The 23,176-nt window shown below is 34.7% G+C and overlaps 2 protein-coding genes across 2 annotated transcripts; both read right to left on the bottom strand.

Annotated features, from left to right (window-relative positions):
• Nucleotides 1-870: 870 nt before the first annotated feature.
• LOC147386438 (putative disease resistance protein At1g50180) lies at nucleotides 871-6,053 on the bottom strand. Its single transcript, XM_086423120.1, is given in 3 exon segments — nucleotides 871-1,215; nucleotides 2,250-3,727; nucleotides 3,729-6,053. Coding segments are annotated over 2 exon segments (2,661 nt in total). The 5' UTR covers nucleotides 4,935-6,053; the 3' UTR covers nucleotides 871-1,215; nucleotides 2,250-2,272.
• On the bottom strand, nucleotides 871-13,363 carry LOC147386437 (putative disease resistance protein At1g50180). Its single transcript, XM_086424547.1, has 2 exons — nucleotides 10,653-13,363; nucleotides 871-1,221 (listed from the first exon to the last, which is right to left on the bottom strand). The coding sequence occupies exon 1, from the start codon at nucleotides 13,340-13,342 to the stop codon at nucleotides 10,676-10,678; it is 2,667 nt and encodes an 888-aa protein (XP_086280673.1). The 5' UTR covers nucleotides 13,343-13,363; the 3' UTR covers nucleotides 871-1,221; nucleotides 10,653-10,675.
• Nucleotides 13,364-23,176: the final 9,813 nt, after the last annotated feature.

Genomic DNA, 23,176 nt, shown 5'->3' with positions numbered 1-23,176 from the left:
GATGATCTCTACGGTGAGGAGATCATCATCATCAAAAATCAGCCCATTCCAAAACTTCTAGCCTCAGTTTACACGTTGAAAAATCGTGGACCGTCCATTTTTTGTAAACCATTTTTGATGGGGTTAGAAGTTTTGGAATGGGCTGATTTTTGGTGATGATGATCTCCTCACCGTAAAGATCATCCTCACCAAAAATCAGCCCATTCCAAAACCTCTAACCCATGTTTTGAAAAATGTTTTGCCAAAATGTTTGCCAAAATGTTTGTTGCTGAACATTTCCCATATATATATATATATATATATATATATATATATATAGGGGACGGTTCAGCAGCCCTAAAGTTTGCCAAGTTTGGTGCCAAACATATTTCAAAACATGGGTTAGAAGCTTTGGAATGAGTTGATTTTTTGTGAGGATGATCTCTATGATGAGAAGATCATTCTCACTAAAAATCAGCCTATTCCAAAATTTCTAACCCCATCAAAAGTGATTTACAAAAATTGGACGGTCCTCGATTCTTCAACTTGTAAACTAGGGTTAGAAGTTTCAAAATGAGCTGATTTTTTATGAGGATGATCTCTTCACGGTAGAGATCATCCTCACAAAAAATCAGCCTATTCCAAAACTTCTAACCCCATCAAAAGTGATTTACAAAAAATGTTTGGCAAACTTTAGGGTTGCCGAACTGCTCCCATATATATATATACACACACACGGATCCAGATTTGGGGCGTTATATATATACACACACGATTCTAGATTCGGGGCGAGATAACTGAACTCTTAGAGGATCATATCTAGCCAAATCCCCGGTATATGCAATATCCCCACATACCAGGTAAATAAGAATAAATCCCATAATAGAGATATGAGAATCACACACATATATAGTCAAATCATGGTTAAGTAACCCATGGCATAGTTTAGCAATCCAGTCAAGCTCATAAAAAATCTACATTATTAAGTGATGGCGATCATTTGACATGACACAATTTTTTTAAAAATAAAAGAAACTATGGTTCAAAAGAAATCTAGATTGTTTAATTACGAGATCTGAATAGTGTTCATAAAAGAGGTCCATTTGGTGGGGAAGAAAAGAAATCCTCACAGCATTCACCACCACTATCAACACAGCACCACCACCTGATTGCGACCTCCACCGACTTCCACTCCCGCTCCCTCCATAACCATTCCCATCACCACAATCATCATCACTGTTGCTTCATCAAAGCCATGATCATCACCACAACCACCATGAACAAAGAAACAAGTGTTAAGGAAAAATTCAGTTTCTGACAAAATCAACCAAATGGCCACAAATATGTGAAATCCAGGAAGTGTCAAAGAAATGAGTAATGCAGGTGAAACCTATTTAATTGGCAAATGTCAATCGATCAAGATATGATCATGGACTATGACACATACAATATATCTTGTAATATATGATACATTCAAGGAGTAGAGACCTCTTTCCTACTAAGATCATGAAAAAATGTGTTATATTCGTTTTGATTGTCCATCATAGCTAGCTGGGATATAGTATTTCACATCCCAGCTGTAGAAGTCGGTAAGAAAAATGGTGCTATAGTTCTAGATACTAAAACCAATTTCCCAAATCTAACTTTGACAATCTAAAATAAGAAGCTAGAAGCAGAATTTAGCAATATAAAACAAAATCACCTTCAACTCTCTACATTATTGGTAGAATTGAGGTAATTGCATGGCACTATGTGCAAACGGTTAGTATTGTTGACCCAAATCCACCTTATTTTAATTTACTTTTGATTGGCAATGAGTGGAGAGGGTCATGTGTTTCTAAGAAGAGAGACAAGGCGAGACAAGGCAATTTGTGACCGATATGGACTAAACTCAACAAAGTAAGAGATGGGTGTGTAATGTTAGACAGGAATTTAAATTCATTTATATTTTTAAAATACAGAATTTTCATTAATTCGTATTTCTAAAATAGAAAATAGAAAACTGCTAGCATCAAAAATATATTTACAATGATTAAAATTCTCCAAACAAGAAAAGGGAAAATAAATAAATAAATATATATATAAGATCCAATAATTTTGAGGAGTCTCTGTTCTTTAAGTAGTAGGTAATGAATAAATAAAAACTTAGCGGCATAAAAGTAAAAGGTAAAAACATTGTAAAAAAAAAGTGAGCAATTGACAGAGAACTGGATTAAAATGGCTTTTACTGCAAAATCAATGTTGGCTTGAGAAACCAAATAAAAACTCACCGAGAATTGAACTGATGGATGACTTATTGTTTCGAAGGGTAAATCTTGATAGAAGGTATGTGTTGGACTTTGTAACAATCCTCTCCTCCTTCTCGAATCTTGTCAGTGAATTCTTCTGTCATTTCATTGATAGACAACTCCTTGAGGGTAGTGATGAATCTTAATCCTTCTGGAACCATCTTCAATTTGTGGCACTGACGAATCACTAAATCCTTAAGATATGGCATCGATCCTTTCTCTACTGTCCAGTCCTCTAAATTTTTCAGACAAAAAAGACATAGAAATTGGAGTTGAGGAAACCCTTTAGTAGAGAAAACCATTTTCTTCCCTTCGTATGACTGACTACCTAAAGTGAGGTAAATCAGGTTTGGTAAATCCTGCAATGTTGCCACCTGGTCTTCTAGAAGAAGTTTGCTATAGCCCAAGTGCAACTTGACGAGGTTTGGCGGCCATTGGGGCAGATTCTCTATGCGGCCATCTAAATATAGTTTGCGCACATGATGACAACGAGAAAGTGGTTCCAGATCGGAAATTGTTTGATATGTGTGCAAAAGCAATGTTCGAAAAGGGCATTTCAACGTGGCAACAAAGTTGACTACTGCCTGTGCTTGTGATTTTGTTAGATTATATATCCCCAATTTTCGCAGATTACTCAACTTGGCCAAACCTTGTACTATCTGACGCCCAGCCTGTACGACCCAAAGGGTTTGGAGATTTACCAAAGTGTTTATTCTGAAGTCCCTTCCGAAATCCATGTATAGATGCCTCAATTGTTCTAATTTCCATATATCATCAGGTGCATATGTAGAGTTCCTCATCTCTAGGGTCTGTAGACTTTGTAGATTGCCTATAGATGTTCTCCGAGTCATTCTTATGTTACTATTCGTTATCACCAAGTACCTTAAGTGAATTAGTTTTCCAATTTCTCTGCGAAAAGTAATGGCTTTTTTGAATTTCGTCTCACTGATATCCAAGACTCTGAGTAATTCCAAATTTTGGAAGACAAATTTTGAACATGTATATGAACCAAAGAATAATAAAGTACGAAGGAATGACGGAGATGAGTGCTGTAAGGAAGTGCACCTTTCCAACCCAGAACCAGAATGGATTGCTCCTCTACGCAGCTTGTCATTGGATGATGGTTCAATGGAATTCTCATCGAAGATATCAAGGAAATTTTCTTCCCTCGCCTTTCTTATGCATAGATCTCGCATAAGGTCATGTACCTGGATTGTCTTAACTCCTCCAGTGATACCCCGTTCACCCATCTGAACCATACACCTATTAATCAGCTCAGCCAAATATTCTTCTCCCATCTCCTCCATTGTTTCTCCCGATTCTTTTTTTATGAAACCTTCCGCAACCCATAATTTAATCAATTTCTTTCTACGGATCCGAGAATCCTCTGGAAAAAGGCCTAAATAGAGAAAGCATGGCTTTAGTCGATAGGTCAAATCAATATAGCTTAGAGCTAATATCCCATTTGACTCCAAGTTGGTCTTTACTCAAGTGCAAATTAATGTGTGCAAGCACATTCTCCCATTCATTCGCTGACCCCTTCGTCGCTAATAACCCGCCAAGCACGGCAACCGCCAGAGGCAGACCACTACATTTTTTCACCATATCTCTTCCTATCTTCTCCAAAGCTGGAGAGACAGTTGTATTTACATTTCCATAGAACGCTTTCTTACCTAGTAACTCCCAACTCTGATCTTCTGTTAAGAACCGTGGCTCATGAAGAAAACCTCGTGCATCCATGTGCAAAGCGACTTCTTTATTACGGGTGGTGAGCATTATTTTACTTCCTAGCGTCCCAGTTGGAAAGGCAGGTTTTAGAATATCCCAGTCCTCACTCTTCCATAAATCATCAAGAACAATCAAGAACATCTTTCCTTCCAAGAATTCGTGAAGCTTCAAGACCAAGTCTGTATCATTCATTTCTCTCTTATCATCGGCAGTGAGATTGCTAACTTGTTTCATAATCTCCAACAAAACATCTCTTGGTTTGCATTGTTGGGATATAAAAGTCCAACCATAGCAATCAAAATGATGTTTAACGGCATTATGCTTGTAAACTTTCTTTGCGAGAGTGGTCTTACCCAGACCACCCATTCCCACGATAGAAACCATATGAAGTCGTTCTTGGTTTTTGAGCAACTCCGCTACCAATGTCTCAATGTCATTCTCCAGGCCAACGATGTCTTCATCCTCAACATGAGGGAAGGGCCGTCTCAGCTGCTGCAGTCTCATGCTTGCTGTAGTAGAACTACTCGCTTCTCCAATATTTCTAATGCCGAATTTTTCCCGACGGAGAGAGATACTGTTTATCCTGCTTTGGATCACTTCAATCTCCTTACCAACCATGTGAAGATCTTTGCCCTTGTCGAAGATGCAAGAGAACCTCTTGACGATACCCCATCTCCTCTTCGATGCAACTTTGATGATGAATTTGTCGATGACATCCTCCGCATCATAAGCAACGTCTCTGATTTGTGCAACCCAATTGCGAACGCCCGCCTCGCCTCCTTGCAACTTTGAATCTGCATCTTCTAGGAAACATTGCATCGCTGTTAGTTCATCTTTCATCTCCTGAACTTTGTCATTCACCCCCAACAAGAAAACTGCTTCTTGAATGAGTAGGTCACCGAGCCTTTCTACAGCTAAGGAAACAATTGCCTCCGCCATTTGTTTATTTTCTATCTTCTTCTCTCTCACAAGTGAAAGAACGAAAATAACAACTTTATCTTCTTCAAATTAGCTTACCAAAGGACTAAGGTTACAGATACTAGAGCTCTGCCAATAGAATACAATCTGGTTTCCTATTGTGGAGGGTATTTCTCGGATAAGTGACACGTAGTAATCTCGAGGAATCATAGTCGAAGAACCGATTTGTGTGATAAACCAACCGAGCATCCAACCATTATTAAGACCGATCTCTCACAGAGAAAATTTATGGAGATCTACGAGCAGAAAATCTTATAAATACATGGTGGTACAAAAAATCCTCCGAGAACCCTCAATCAAACTAACACATAAGAATTTCAATATCGATTTACCACGAGAGATCCTGGTACTCCAGTAGATATAGACAGGTTTCCAGACGCACTGGAGATTTTGTTGACTGACGATGGATGGGATACATACTGACGATGGATGGGATACATATTGGTTTCTTAACTAAAAACTGAGACTAGGTGAGAAGGCCAACGATTTTTTTCTTTGAAGACGCGGCTAAATCGGACTTCAAGTCGTAATAATCATCTCGGGATGCTGGATTTGATGAATCTGAATGAAACCCACGAGGTGCACGGCCAAATGGCAAACGAAATCGTATTAATGGGGTTTCTTGCACAGAAGTCTGATGCAGGAGAGGAGGGGGTGCTGTCAAGGATGGCAAAGGTGCTAATCAAGCCCCCTGGAGCAGTGAAGCAGCAGTTGTTGCCAAGCCGGATGCCAAGAGATGTTCATGTATAAGGAGTAACAGCTCCTTGGAATGATAAGTAATAAGAGTGGTGGCGGCTATTGCTGCTCTCATTACTGTTGAGAACGAGGTACCTGGTTCAGCTTCCATGTTATCTTAACAAGCCCAATTGGGGGAGGAGATCCATCGAATAATGCTTCAGACCTAAAGAACCTGTGTTCGACGATGTCATCGCTGGTTTTTTGGTTTAATAGCTCATTTGGGGAAGAATAATGAGGGAGTTATCACTTCAAACCTGATAGAATCAATTCCAATGGGTGAACAATAATGGTGGTCTGATGCTTACCTGTCACGCAAGTTGCAAGCAAGGACGGATTAGAACAAGAAAGCAGTATCACATGTGAATACCATCAGGTATTTATGATTTACATTAAATTCATTCAATTATTCAAAAGTCAAATTTGAAAAAGAATGATTGGGTGTATTACATGAACATAAAGGTCGATGTGCATTGAACCCTCTTGATGGTGAGAACACTAAAAAAAAATTGAATGATAATTGAGTTGCTAGTTATTTTGTATGAACATCAATTTTTAATGTTCATTACCTTGACACCCTCTATTTGAAAAAAATAAAAATAATGAGGACTATAATACGTGATATAGAAGATAGAGGTTTGACACTAAATTTTCATTAAGAGCCTATTGAGCTAACGAATCTAATAAATTCGTCATTAACTCAATTGGACCATAAGATTTTAATTCAACCCAATTTGTAATTTCGTGACTCAATTGAGTTGAACGAAATAAGACTGGGTTTAATCCAAATTGAACTCGATGAACCGAGTTACTTGTCTTTCGACTTAATCAAGTCAATTAATATGTTGTAACAAATAATTAAATTGCTTGGCCGCTTAATCACGTAGAGCCAACTTCTTGATAGTTGGGTCAGCTTGACAAATAAGACTTGGAGGCCAATTTACTCGAGTTAGAAGACTCAGATGATTAAAATGGTGAATTTATCTAAGGTTCAATCCAAATTCGACTTGCCAAGTTGTACGGTGTAAGTGAGGGTGTAGTTTAAACTACGAACGATCAATTTATTAATGGACAAACCAACTTGAGTTAGAAACAGTAGCATTGATATCAGGTGTAAACTAAGTAGAAACATGTGGAATGGGCCCTGCATCACCTCTGGGAAATGTTATAGGTGTAGGGTTGTAGATCATGTAGTTTTCTTCCTCCAGAAATTCAGATTTAATCCCATATTCTGGAGATCCTCCTTGCTTGTGATCCTCAAACCCTTTTAATCGAGGGAAAAGTGACGCAGATGACAACATGGTGACTATGAGTACTATAGTTGTTATCACACACAACACATGCTTCTCCATCCACAAACCAACTTGTACATGGCTCGTCCTTGATAATTAAGCTACCTTATAAACTTTTGTAACTGGCTCTTAATCACGTTTCTTTCATGAATGCTCATTTTTTTAGATATATATCTTTAATGAAATTGAGTCTCCTCTGTCACACCAGGGGAATGACATTCATGATTATTACTTGTATCTCAATTAGTGTAACTAATTTTTTGCGATAAAACACACAATATGCGCACCACACGGATGCATCCAAGGACATGTGTGCCCTTGCAAACAACTCGATTTTGATATAGATATTGTTTCTTTGCTGATCTAATTTACAAGTATTATATTCTATTAATTATTTGGTCTTAGTTTAATTTCAGAAGATAAGTTGATCTCTTGTACAAATTCTGATTCAGAAAATATAATGAAGTACATTTTGATAGTGTCCACCATCAGTATCAGTGTGCATTGCATGCACCTTCACCCTCTACCATAGATTTGGTCATCTATGCTCTAAGCCCCCATTTGGTTGGGCCCATAAGTATGCACTTTCAGATCTTCACAAAGTATAATTATAGAAGGGTGAGTCTTTTTTATGCAAATTCACATTTGTGAATTTTTAAAATCAGCATAATATCCTAATAAAAATACTGAAGATTTGTCACAAAGATTTAGAGTTGGTAGAACGAATTTTGTTATGTATTTGGACTCTATCCAAAGTCAAGTCTTTTGTTATTAAGAGTGAGTTTATTTCAGTGTTCCCTATCTCAAATATATGATTAAAATAAAAGAAATAAATGTTTTTTTAGAGATCAATTCTTATTTTCTAGGGTCTAATTCAATTTTTTAGGGGTACATTCTTCTTAGGAATCCCTAAAATCTTAATGACTGTTAAAGTCTCAACTCTCAACTAAACATATTGCTTTCCATTACAAAATGTTACTCCATTACGTTAAATGACTCATTGAATGTTTGGCTGTCGACATACCTTACTGCCCCTGTTACCACCAGTTCATGACCAACTCTACCAGCCCCACCATCACCATAACTACCACGAAGAGGGAAACATGAATCTTTGTCAGATTGGCAACCCAAATAAAATCTTTGACATAATGTAAAAAAATGATTTTTTTTAATATCAGCTGAATCATTTGTAACCTCCAAGGGACTTTGGCATAATGAGATGAAGGATTCATATTAATTATTATCGCGTCAAATGATCTTCGAGGTTAAGATGAATTGTCCAAGTCATCTCGATTTTTATCGACAAGTTGTGAAAACAAGATACCAAACCAACTAAAATAATTCAATCGTATTGCTATTGCATGTGCATGTGCATGTGCATGTGCATATGAATGTGATTCTTATGACATCAACAGTAGACATTGTGGATCCTTATGGTCACGAGGCTTGTCTTTTAGCCAAATAATTGTACGTAACAGGGGGACCAAGGATACATTTTTAATTATTGAAATCGTCCTTGTTGTATGGGTTAACCTAACCGACTTTTTGATGGTTACAACTTATGAAAAGGTGGAACCTCAAATATTAGCAGTAGTGTAGCACCCACGTGGTATGAACTAGTAAATATGAGGAAAAGTTTCTTTTTTTATGGCAGTAAGGAGAACGTGATGCTTTTTGTCATCAATAATGGTATGGTGTCCACAGGTAGTAGAAAGTTAAGGATTTGTTTTGGATTCATTATTACTCACCGACACTAAACTAATACGTGTCTATTGCTATCGTTATAATCATTCTTATCTCAAAATATTTGTTGTCGAAAAAAGAGAAAGATTGGATTAAGGTGCCACATGAATGTATGACATACAATTCGGGAGTTGGATTTTAAATCTAAAAATTCAATAATTTGAATTTAATATGAAATGAAAATGTCCTGCCACTAAAAAAACAAAGCTTAAATCTGCACGAACATTTTCTGAGAATAAAAGATCCAAGGGAAACATCTTCATAAATAATATATATAATCAGTTAATTATATTAATGACATAAGAATGGATTAGCAGCTATTTGACTTTTTACTCAACCTATATATATATATATATACGGATCCAGATTCGGGACGTTATATATATACACACACGGTTCCAGATTCGGGGCGAGATAACTGACCTCTTAGAGGATCATATCTAGCCAAATCCCCGGTATATGCAATATCCTCATAAACCACACATACCAGGTAAATAAGAATAAATCCCATAATAGAGATATGAGAATCACACACATATATAATCAAATCATGGTTAAGTAACCCATGGCATAGTTTAGCAATCCAATCAAATTAATAAAAAATCTACATTATTAAGTGATGGCGATCATTTGACATGACACAATTTTTTTAAAAATAAAAGAAACTATGGTTCAAAAGAAATCTAGATTGTTTGATTACGAGATCTGAATAGTGTTCATAAAAGAGGTCCATTTGGTGGGGAAGAAAAGAAATCCTAACAGCATTTGCCACCACTATCAACACAGCACCACCACCTGATTGCGACCCCCACCGACTTCCACTCCCGCTCCCTCCATAACCATTCTCATCACCACAATCATCATCACTGTTGCTTCATCAAAGCCATGATCATCACCACAACCACCATGAACAAAGAAACAAGTGTGAAGGAAAAATTCAGTTTCTGATAAATCAACCAAATGGCCACAAATATGTGAAATTCAGGAAGTGTCAAAGAAATGAGTAATGCAGGTGAAACCTATTTAATTGGCAAATGTCAATCGATCAAGATATGATCATGGACTATGACACATACAATATATCTTGTAATATATGATGCATTCCAGGAGTAGAGACCTCTTTCCTACTAAGATCATGAAAAAATGTGTTATATTCGTTTTGATTGTCCATCATAGCTAGCTGGGATATAGTATTTCACATCCCAGCTGTAGAAGTCGGTAAGAAAAATGGTGCTATAGTTCTAGATACTAAAACCAATTTCCCAAATCTAACTTTGTGAATCTAAAATAAGAAGCTAGAAGCAGAATTTAGCAATATAAAACAGAATCACCTTCAACTCTCTACATTATTGGTAGAATTGAGGTAATTGCATGGCACTATGTGCAAACGGTTAGTATTGTTGACCCAAATCCACCTTATTTTAATTTACTTTTGATTGGCAATGAGTGGAGAGGGCCATGTGTTTCTAAGAAGAGAGACAAGGCAATTTGTGACCGATATGGACTAAACTCAACAAAGTAAGAGATGGGTGTGTAATGTTAGACAGGAATTTAAATTCATTTATATTTTTAAAATACAGAATTTCATTAATTCGTATTTCTAAAATAGAAAATAGAAAACTGCTAGCATCAAAAATATATTTACAATGATTTAAAATTCTCCAAACAAGAAAAGGGAAAATAAATAAATAAATATATATATATATATATATAAGATCCAATAATTTTGAGGAGTCTCTGTTATTTAACTATTAGGTAATGAATAATAAAAAACTAAGCGGCATAAAAGTAAAAGGTAAGAACATTGTAAAATAAGCAAAAAAAAAAGTGAGAAATTGACAGAGAACTGGATTAAAATGGCTTTTACTGCAAACTCAATGTTGGCTTGAGAAACCAAATAAAAACTCACCGAGAATTGAACTGATGGATGACTTATTGTATCATCGAATTGTGAATCTCGATAGAAGGTATGTGTTGGACTTTGTACCAATCCTCTCCTCCTTCTTCAATCCTGTCTTCGAATTCGTCTGTCATACAAATGATATACAAGTCCTTGAGGGTAGTGATGAATCTTAATCCTTCTGGAACCATCTTCAATTTGTCGCACTTACAAATCGTTAAATGCTTAAGATATGGCATCGATCCTTTCTCCACTGTCCAGTCCTCTAAATTTTCCAGAAAAAGAAGATGTAGAAATTGGAGTTGAGGAAACCCTTTAGTAGAGAAAACCATTTTCTTCCCTTCGTATGAGTGACTACCTAATTTGAGGAAAATCAAGTTTGGTAGATCCAGCAATGTTGCCACCTGGTCTTCTAGAAGGTAGCTATAGAGCAACTCCAACTTGACGAGGTTTGGCGGCCATTGGGGCAGATTCTCTATGCGGCCATTTAAATATAGTTTGCGCACATGATGACAACGAGAAAGTGGTTCCAGATCGGAAAATGTTTGATATGTGTGCAAAAGCAATGTTCGAAAAGGGCATTTCAACGTGGCAACAAAGTTGAGTACTACCTGTGCTTGTGATTTTGTTAGCTGATATATCCCCAATTTTCGCAGATTACTCAACTTGGCCAAACCTTGTACCATCTGACTCCCAGCCGTTACGCTCCAAAGGGTTTGGAGATTTACCAAAGTGTCTATTCTGAACTCACTATTGACATACGAGTATAGATGCCTCAATTGTTCTATTTTCCATATCTCATCGGGTATATCTGATCCACTGTTCCTTGTATCTAGGGTTTGTAGACTTTGTAGATTGCCTATAGATGTTCTCCGAGCCATTCTTATGTTACTATCCTTTATCCCCAAGTACCTTAAGTGAATTAGTTTTCCAATTTCTCTGCGTAATGTAAATGTTTCTTTGAAACGCGTGTGACTGAAATCTAAGACTCTGAGTAATTCCAAATTTTTGCAGACAAATTTCGAACTTATTTCTGTATTAAAGAATAATAAAGTACGAAGTAATGACGGAGATGAGTGCTGTAAGGAAGTGCACCTTTCCATCCCAGAACCAGAATGGATTGCTCCTCTACGCAATTTATCATTGGATGATGGTTCAATGGAATTCTCATCGAAGATATCAAGGAAATTTTCTTCCCTCGCCTTTCTTATGCATAGATCTCGCATAAGGTCATGTACCTGGATTGTCTTAACTCCTCCAGTGATACCCCTTTCACCCATCTGAACCATACACCTATTAATCAGCTCAGCCAAATATTCTTCTCCCATCTCCTCCATTGTTTCTCCCGATTCTTTTTTTATGAAACCTTCCGCAACCCATAATTTAATCAATTTCTTTGAACGAATCCGAGAATCCTCTGGAAAAAGAGCTAAATAGAGAAAACATGGCTTTAGTCGATAAGGCAAATCAATATAGCTTAAAGCTAATATCCCATTGACTCCAAGTTGGTCTTTACTCAAGTGCAAAGTAATGTGTGCAAGCACATTCTCCCACTCATTCGCTGACCCCTTCGTCGCTAATAACCCGCCAAGCACAGCAACCGCCAGAGGCAGACCACCACATTTTCTCACCATATCTCGTCCTATCTTCTCCAAATCTGGAGAGACAGTTGTATTTACATTTCCATACAACGCTTTCTTACCAAGTAACTCCCAACTCTGATCTTCTGTTAAGAACCGTGGCTCATGAAGAAAACCTTGTGCATCCATGTGCAAAGCGACTTCTTTATTACGGGTGGTGAGCATTATTTTACTTCCTAGCGTCCCAGTTGGAAAGGCAGGTTTTAGAATATCCCAGTCCTCATTCCTCCATAAATCATCAAGAACAATCAAGTACATCTTTCCTTCCAAGAATTCGTGAAGCTTCAAGACCAAGTCTGTATCATTCATTTCTCTCTTATCATCGGCAGTGAGATTGCTAACTTGTTTCATAATCTCCAACAAAACATCTCTTGGTTTGCATTGTTGGGATATAAAAGTCCAAGCATAGCAATTAAAATGACGTTTAACGGCATTATGCTTGTAAACTTTCTTGGCGAGAGTGGTCTTACCCAGACCACCCATTCCCACGATAGAAACCACATGAAGTCGTTCTTGGTTTTTGAGCAACTCCGCTACCAATGTCTCAATGTCATTCTCCAGGCCAACGATGTCCTCGTCCTCAACATGAGGGTAGGACCGCCTCAACTGCTGCAGTCTCATGCTTGCTGTAGTGGAACTACTCGCTTCTCCAATATTTCTAATGCCGTATTTTTCCCGACAGAGAGAGATTCTGTTTATCCTGCTTTGGATATCTACAATCTTCTTACCAACCATGCAAAGATCTTTGCCCTCGCAGAAGATGCAAGAGAACCTCTTGACGATACCCCATCTCCTCTTCGATGCAACTTTGATGATGAATTTGTCGATGACATCCTCCGCAACATAAGCAACGTCTCTGATTTGTGCAACCCAATTGCGAACGCCCTCCTCGCCTCCTTCTTGCAACTTTGAATCTGCATCTTTTAGGAAACATTGCATCGCTGTTAATTCATCTTTCATCTCCTGAACTTTGTCATTCACCCCCAACAAGAAAACTGTTTCTTGAATGAGTAAGTCACCGAGCCTTTCTACAGCAAAGGAAACAACTGCCTCCGCCATTTGTTTATTTTCTATCTTCTTCTCTCTCACAAGTGAAAGAACGAAAATAACAACTTTATCTTCTTCAAATTAGCTGACCAAAGGACCAAGGTTACAGATACTAGAGCTCTGCCAATAGAATACAATGTGGTTTCCTATCTTGCTTAAGTCTCAAGTATACTTTTTCTTTCTCTCTCTCACATTAACAAGTAAAGTAAGTAAAATGGATTACTTCCTTCCTTATTTCCTTGATGCTTGAGATTTCTATAATTCTGATTCTCATTCGAGTTGGAAAAGAAAGAAGAATAAAGAGTGGATTACTTCCTTCCTTATTTCCTTGATGCTTGATATTCTATGATTCTGATTCTCATTAGAGTTGGAAAAGAAAGAAGAATAAAGAGTGGGTTACTTCCTTCCTTATTTCCTTGATGCTTGAGATTTCTATGATTCTGATTCTAATTAGAGTTGGAAAAGAAAGAAGAATAAAGAGTAATAGTAAGTGTTGAAGCCTTGAATCATCTTCAGGGGTTGCCATGGATGGAAAGCCTTTCTAATGGATCAAATTAAAAGCATATCATCTATTACATAATAAGTAACATAAAAAAAAGAAAAAAAAAATTTGATGCTCATAGGAACATCTTATGATTTCTATAAAGAAGAATTCTACAAAGAGTATAAATCATGTGCTTTACTTTACTTTCTCTCTAAGGCAGGATAGTCTGTATATATACTTTATTAAACATAAATTGTACTTTGGACAACACACAAAGAAGGAATGTTCTCTTTAAAAATATTTTAAATGAGTCATGCTAGAGTGAACTCAGCAGCGGGGACACCTTGACATGGTGGTGTATGCATGTTTGTAGATGCGTTTTACTTGTATCTCAGAGAAAACTCATTTACGGGCATACACACATGACCACGTCAAGATGTCCCCCACTATGGTCACTCCAGCATTAATTATTTTAAATCTCATCGGAGACCAAGATGATTCGCCTCTTATTTAACTAAGGCTATGGATTCATCACATGTCTCATACGGGACAACATCTCATTTGATAAACAAAGCGACATGGGTGATATTTTGAAAATATGAGATGAGTCCACAAAACTTGGTTGAGTCAATAGGTATTTATATTTTTATATATAAACTAAAAAAAAAAAGATTTAAAATCATGCTTTGAAAGCTTGTCCATGAAAAAAGAAAACAAAATTCTGATGATGGTACATTTAGCATCTTCTTGATTTTCAAAAGAGTGCTTATTTTGTAATTCAACCTGACATTGTAGCTCAAAAACTTACTGACATGGTAGGAGCAAAAACTGTAGGGATGCACAACTATGTATCCCCAGGGAAAAATCTTCAATTCTTCAGAGTAAACGTCAGTTGAGATTTTAAGTCGTCCTTTCGGTTAAATTACAAAATCATTAAACTTTTCAAAAGGGGGTAAGGTAAATAAGTGGAATGGTTATGGTGTGGGAAATTCTAGCAGTGATGGTGTGCTGACCCATACCAAGGAATGGATCCACATTAATTTTTGGGTGGCCACCCAAAGAAGAGAAGAAAAAAAATGTGTCACGGTATCATAAGTCATAACTAGGAGTGCAATTTGATCCGGTTCAAGCCAGGACTGAATCAAACAGATAGCTTTGAATTGGTTAGATTCGGTTTGGAATAAGTAACGGTTAGGTTCAAGACTTGTACAGAACTAAAAACCAAACCCACAATAAATAAGTATATATTAATTTACTATAAATTATTTTAGGAGTTAAGGACATGGATTAATGACTTATAGTCAAACTACATATATATATATATATATATATATAAGGACATGGATTAATGACTTATAGTCAAACTACATATATATATATATATAGAGGGGCGATTCATGGGACATATATAAAAATAATGGTTTTTTCAAAATATGGGTTAGAGGTTTTGGATTGAGCGGATTTTTTGCGATGATGGTCACTATGATGAGAAGATCATCCTCACAAAATATCAGCTCAATCTGAAACTTCTAAATCCATCAAAAGTGATTTACAAATTATTAGCAAAAAGTCGACGGCCCACATTCTAAATCACTTTTAATGGGGTTAGAAGTTTCAGGTTGGACTGATTTTTTTTTTCGAATAATCTTCCCATCATAGAGATCATCTGCACAAAAAATTAGCTCAATCCGAAACTTCTAACCCATATTATGAAAATTTATTAATGTTACATTGTTTTTACATATGTCCCTTGATCCCAGAATCCACGGGATATATATATAGGATTTTTATATATACTTTATATATATATCCCGTTCAGCAACAAACATTTAGGCAAACATTTTTCAAAACATGGGTTAGAGGTTTTGGAATAGGCTGATTTTTGGTGAGGAGGATCTCTATGGTGAGGAGATCATCCTCACAAAAAATCGGCCCATTCCAAAACTTCTAGCCCCAGTTTACAAGTTGAAAAATCGTGGACCGTCCATTTTTTGTAAACCATTTTTGATGGGGTTAGAAGTTTTGGAATAGGCTGATTTTTGGTGAGGTCATCCTCACAAAACAATCAGCTCAATCCAAAACCTCTAACCCATATTTTGAAAAACCATTGTTTTTACATATGGTTTTACATATGTCCCATGAACCGCCCCCATATATATATATATATATATATATATATACAACGTGTTTTGTTCTAGTGGCTAAAAGTTTTAGATTGAATTGATTTTTGGTGAGGAGGATCTCTATGATGAGGAGATCATCCTTACCAAAAATCAGCTCAATCCGAAATTTTAAACCTCGTCGAAAGTGATTTACAAAAAATGGACGGTCCATAATTCTTCAACTCATAAATATGGGGTTAGAAGTTTTAGAATTAGCTGATTTTTTGTGGGGATGATCTCCTCATCATAGAGATCATTGTTACCAAAAATCAGCTCAATCAAAATTTTTTGGCCGACATAAGACAAAACACGTTGTAGATATATGAGTAGATATGTCTGTACACGGATCCTAATCCATATATATATATATATTTCAATTAAAATATTTTATTTCCAAGAATGTTTATAGAATATTGGCAACCCATAGTATCAATCCAAACCAAACTGACCTTATTTCGATTTGGATTGGTTTGGTTCTATTGGCATTTCGGTTCAATTCTAATTATTATTTAGTAAAATTGACCTATGTTGGTTTAGTTCCAATTTGACCACAAACCAAATCAAGTTGCACCCGTAGTCATAACTATATAAGGTGAAAATACTCTTTTTTTTTTTTTTTTAAATACTAAATAATATAATATAAAATAGCGGTAATATACTTATTTTGATTACATGGATGGATGTGATACCTATGTTTTAAGAGTGGAACCATATTCATTATTAGTTGAGCACCAAAAAAAAAAGAAAAAAGTTTTCATGGAAATAAGTCATAACTACATAAGATGAAAATACTTAAAAAATTATATTTATATATATATTGAATAATATAATATAATATAATATAAAATAGCGGTAAAAACTTATAAGGGACATCTCAAATATTCATCAAATCAAAGAAGGGTATGCTAAAAATCACTCAAAAATTGGACGGATCCTTTCAAAAACCCGGCCGGGTCATCGGTCAAACTGGTTGAACTGAATGAGTTAATTGATTTTTTTTAAATTCATTTTTTTTAGATTGATTCAGTTAGTAGAAGTTATCAAGTATGGTCCAAGTTCCAAACCAAGTTTAAATTTTGGAGGAGGGGAAAATACCTTCTACTCTAGTCAACCATCAATAAAGAGTTTCCATCTAATTGGGATAAAAGGGAAAAAAATCCAAGTTTTCTTAGAAATCAATTATTGTTTTATAGAGATTAAATAATATAGATTTTTATAGATACATTTTTCTTGGAAATCCCTAGCATTTCAACCATGGATAAAGACTTCAGAGATGAGACTAGTGCTTTCTTAACTAATACCAAAGAGAAAGTGAAGAACCCACATGAACATGCACATGTTGCTTGAGTAACATTATTAGCTTTTTTTTTTCTTTTTTTCTCCAAATTGAGAATTTTGTTAAGAGTACTAATATTGTTTTAAGATAAAAGTGTTAGTAGTTCAATACAAAGATAAATAAGGAGATAAAATTGTCATATTACCTCTATATAATCATTTTTCATCATAAAAACAAAATTTAAAGGGTAATGTAGTAAATTTTTAATTTTAAATAAAATAATAATTAATATTTAATATGGATAACATTATGAATAATGATAAAGAGACCTCAAGATTGTACCTAATATTGCACATCATGGCGTGAAAGTGTGTAAGAACCATAGATTATTTTCATCGAAATACGAGTAAAAAAGTATTTATGGTTTCTGCACACTTTCACGTCAGGATGTGCGATATGAGGTACAATCTTGAGGTATATTCAACACGATTCCATCATTATAAAATCTCTACAAAAATTATATTATATTTTATATATATATATTGCAAATCAACTATAAGATTGAAAGTTACAGAGATTTTATAGTTGGAAGAAAAACAAAGAAGCACCTTATAGTAAAAAAGAAAATACTTATATACATTCTAATCTATGAATTTGAGGTTACATGCAATTGCGTGTCCATATTTTTTTCTTATAAAGTTTAAAAAATAAGGGCAGTTATCCATAACTTCCGATTCTCCTGAAATGGATATCTCATTTGTTCCAATCCGAAAACCCTAGGTCTAGATTGAGGATTTGTGTTCCAATAAAGAATAGATCTGATAAGGATCAATTTTGATAACTTTGATCATTTTTGGATCGATCATTTCCTCGATCCAATAGGGACTCAATGAGTTCATATGTAAATGTATGACTTTCTTATATAGATTATATATTTATTATATTTTTATCAAAAAATCGAATCAAGTTAGATTTTGATCCATCTGAAATTATTTAATTTTCAAATCAAATCTGGAACATCAAATACTATATTGGATCGGTTCCAGAACATAAAATGATAGATTTGATTGGGTTTGGGTAGTAAATTAGCATTGATACGAACCTGATCCAACGACAATCCAAAATATTTGGGCACAGACGTGAGCTACATTATAGATTCGGTTACTACAATCAGGCTAAATTTGTAAGACCTGTTAACTAGACGTACTTGGTTTGGATTTATTTTTACCAAAAGAAAAAAGAGCTTAATTCTGACTTAAATATACTGGATTTGTCCATTAAACCAACCATTAGGCCAAGCTTAGGCTTAAAATTTTTGAGACTGTGATGTTCTGGGTTCATACCTGGTCGGGTTTAGTTTTGGATACAATGTTCTAGACAGGGTTTGAACATTAGCTCAGCCCATTTGGAACCTGACCCATTAACACTCGTAGATATGTCTGTGTCTCAACTCAAGTAAGAACTTTGCCATCGAATGAAAAAGAATAAATTCAGACAATGATCAAATTAATATTTGAATAGGTTCAAAACCATCCTGATAAGAAGATAATAGTAATAGATTATGGAGTATCATGTTAAGGTGAATAACGAAGCATGTGATTGTTATCTCAATGAATTATCATACATTGTATTGTTGTGAAAGTTGTTCCTAAAGTCTTAGGTTCAAATCCCTTAAACCCCTTCTTATACTAATGTTAATCGTTAACCACCAACCCCACCAAGCAAAAAAAAAATTATCTTAGAGTGCATTGAGAGTTAGGCTAGTTATGTGCATTGAGAATGGTTACATATATGTATATAACTAGCCTAACTAGAAAAATATATGATTCAATGTTTCACAATACACCCTAATACAATGTATCATAACTATCGTGACTACATTGAAAGAACAATCTCATACTTTGTTGTTCATCTTAACACGATACTTCATAATATAATACCTTATTAAGTAGACATAACATACTAATTTTCTTTGTTATGTAGTTTTTATTTTTTTATCGTTGTTTGGAGGTTATCACAGCCTCATTTTTTCTCCTTCATTCTAATAAAATTTTATATTTATCAAAGAAAAAAATAACATACTAATATAATGTTCGAAGCACATCACACCCTAAGATATTTTCAAACATAACACCCACTCGTACGTTCCCGCTCTAGTCACTGAGGATCACCACAAAAAACATTTTACTGTATGATGAGAACCGCTGCAATAGAAAACAAGAAGCAAAAAAATTATTTTCTATAGTAGATTGGTCTTCTTGACCCTCTATTTATTCTTTTCAGTGAAATCCGAGGAAATGGTGATAACCCTAATGAATCAACTATGAACATGATTGTTATATACTAACAAGGTTGGCATTCAAGTTATAAGTTGTTTTTAAAAGTAACCGAATTGCATGCTTACTTATTTCCAACAAGAAATTTGAAAAAAAAAAAAAGCTCATCCTAAGCTCGTGCCTTAGGAATAGTGAGAATGCTTATGTGTCACTCTATGGAAGTCTTTGCTCGACGAGTGATGAGTTCCTCCAACTCGACTGAAGGAATCCACATTGTTTGCACTACATCTTTCAAACAATTCCATCGAGTCAGTAACTACTGAAAGCCTGAATTTGGTAAGTTGCAGCAACCTGCCACAAAATCATGAATTAAAATTTAATAAAATATTGGAACATCATGTCCCGACTAAGAGCGATCCAGTCGTAGAATCCCAACTCTCTAATTTCACTACTCCACCATTATTTTATTTTGAATTATAAAATGAAAAGTATGTTTACTGTTTCAATTTTATCAATTAAAATTGTATAAAAAAAATATTATAGTAAGTACTTTGATTGATGTAATATGAATTTTTAACTGTTTAGTTGCTCATCACTTATTATATGTACTAGTTAATCATAATTTATTCTATAAAACTTTGCAGGTATTAAAATAATTTAGAATGCGTACTCATTCATATTAGGAGCGGTTATTGGTAGGAATTGTTTGTTTACCTATTAGATAACCATCGTTACACCCTATTTTCTTCTCATTTTTTTAGTTTCAGGTTCTACACTTAACGAGGTTAGTGTAGAGCATGTTAACGAGGATTATCTAGTAAATTAAATAGGTGGTCATAGTCCTTTACCTAGTGAGCATTGGAGCTATACCCACTAGCAGCGTCAGTTTCGTTCATGTTGTATTATAGATTTTGATTTAGCGCTAAGATTTTGTTAGAGAGATGAGTTTTTATAGAATCTTGTATATTATTTACTTCTTTTACACTCTGATTTATCTTATGTTACTAGAGGTACATAGACTTCCATTGTTATTCTATTTTTGTATACATATATATATATATATACAGGATATTATATATATTATTTATCAAGTGAAATAAGTAGAGTGCATTGGAATGCTAATATAAACAGAGGAAATCATGTCGAAATTTTGAAGCGCCACCTAGTGACTCAAGATCTGACATGGGGCTTTGTGTTAGTATTTCAGGGGCTCCACAAAACTCTAACAGTACAAATAAAATGTCGTGTAACTTGATCACCAATAAATTTAAAAGCAACAACAAATTAGAGTAATAAGAAAAATGAATTAATCCAATAGTGAACTTTATATCCATTTCAAAATACAATCAGAAATTTCACCTTGAAAAAATAAGTTCTAGAAACCTGAAATTTCACCTTTGTTTTTTCTGTACTTATCTCAATATCTTGGAACTAATCAAGAGATGGAACCAAAGAAAAAAAAAGTGTCAAACTAATACTAATAGCATACACAAGAAAATCTAAGTAAAACAACATAAAATTAAAAACTATTTTAGAAGATTATGTTAATTTAATATGTATTTACTTAATTCATCCTAATCAACTTTTGAGTGGTAGAATTTTATAACAATGATATAGTAATTAGTGACGAAATATACTAATTAATGATGACTTAATGTATGCTATACATCTTATTACATTACTTCATATGCTCTATTATTATTTTAATTTCTGAGTTTAATTTGTAGAAATTAAGGATCATAAATCTTTAGGTATCTAAATCTAATATCTATATATCACTCACCACACTATTTTTTTTTTTTTTTTTTTTTTTTGATAAATCCACCAAGATATAATTTAAAAGTTCTTCACTGGTTGGTCAACCAAAGGAATGTTTAACAAGGTCTTTTAGGGGTATGACATCAATTTTTTCATGTTCATTGAAACAACAAATTAACCCTCTTTTCCGACCACTTATACTTATGAAATATGCTCATCAATAAATTCCAACACTAGCATCAACCACAATAATTAATGTGAAAAGCAAATCAATAAATCATACCAACAAGGTAGTACAACTGTAGACACCCCATTTTTGCGTCCGCTTGATTAATCAACTCGTCAACCCGATCGCAATGATTCCCAATGATGGATGTGTATTCCATTGCTTTATTTTGTTACCAGATATGTTTCAGAAATCCGGATGAGGTATCTCGAATTGACAAAACCTTAGAAACCACGCTACGCTAGGAAAATACAACCCAAGAAACATAGAAATCATCATCTTGTAAACCAAAAGGAAGTTTCACGACAAAAATCACTAAAAAGTGACCAAATTATCAAAATACCCCTAACATCAAAACAACCCTAGAGCATACGTTACGCTTAGGAAAACTCTCTCAAACACATAAAATAACAAATCGAAATCAAATAAATCATTTCGTCAATTTTAACAGAATTCGACAAAATTACGAAAATACCCCTCATAAAGTTCACAACCATTTCACACAAAAAATTTCATAAATGACACAAACTAATATTTTCATTGAATTTCTTACGAAAAATCGATTCTAAAACATCCTAGAACATTAAAAATCGACTTAAAACGGAAAAGTCCTCTCCGGGGGTAAAACGGTAATTTCACAATTTTCATAAGTAAAAATTTCGAAATTAATAAATAAAACATTAAATAATTAAAATAAAATATTAATGAAATTAATTTAAAAATTTTGAACTGAAAAAATCGATCAATCGGGATCTCATGAAAAATTGTTGAGGATTCGTGAGATATTTCTTTAAAGACCCCTCCATTTGGGGGTCCAAAGAATTAAAGATATTTTAGAGGGGGGTTCTCCAAAAATTTAAAGTCAATCAAGCAAGACTGAAAGGTATTAAAGTCAATCAAGTGAAACTGAAGTCAAAATTAAAGTCAATTAAGCAAGACTGAAGTCAAGATATTAAAAGTCAATCAATTAAGACTAAAGTCAAAACATTAAAAGTCAATCAAATAGGACCAAAAGTCATAATAGAGTTCTAATTAAATAATAACTCAATCTAATAGAATTCTAACTTAAAAACAATTCTACCTAAAACAATTCTAATTAAAACACAATTCTACCTAAAACAAGTCTAACTAAAACACAACTCTAATTAAAAGAACTCTAATTAAATACTAACTCTATCCGAATCAACCCCTAAAAACATCTATAAATAGATGTGCTCACACTCTATTTTCGTATCAAATCATAAACCCTAAGAGAAGTAGGTCTAGAAGCTCATCTAGCTTCCCATAAACCCTAGTTTTGGAGCCCCAACTCCTTACATAACATCCCTCCTTCAATTTTTGTCTAGAAAACACCTAAAACCCTCCAAAAACACCCCCAAATCCGCAACAAACTTGAAGAGTTCAGATTCAAAAACAAGGAGATATTTTGATCTCGGAAATCCGAAATCAAATCCGGAGACAGAACAAAGCAAAAGAGTACGGTACAAGGAGCTCTTTTTGTCAGATCTAAGGGAGCTAAATCCTTGCTATCGGAAAGGTATGAAATTTTTATATTTTTTTTTTATCTAGGTTTTTTAGCAATGTGATATATTTGGGAAGTTAGTAGAGACCGGCTTTGACCGGGCGGGGTTGGTGCCTAACACCTTCCAACCCCATAACATGAT

This window comes from Akebia trifoliata, chromosome 14 (assembly GCF_017979445.1).
Source record: "Akebia trifoliata isolate Shusen 1 chromosome 14, ASM1797944v1, whole genome shotgun sequence".
NCBI lineage: Eukaryota > Viridiplantae > Streptophyta > Magnoliopsida > Ranunculales > Lardizabalaceae > Akebia > Akebia trifoliata.
Note: the sequence above shows the minus strand (reverse complement) of the source record. Positions and strands in the feature narration are given on the sequence as shown.

What these genes read in the sequence shown, in the direction of transcription:
- LOC147386437 (XM_086424547.1), bottom strand. Translation starts at nt 13,342, where the DNA reads ATGGCGGAGGCAGTTGTTTCCTTTGCTGTAGAAAGGCTCGGTGACTTA.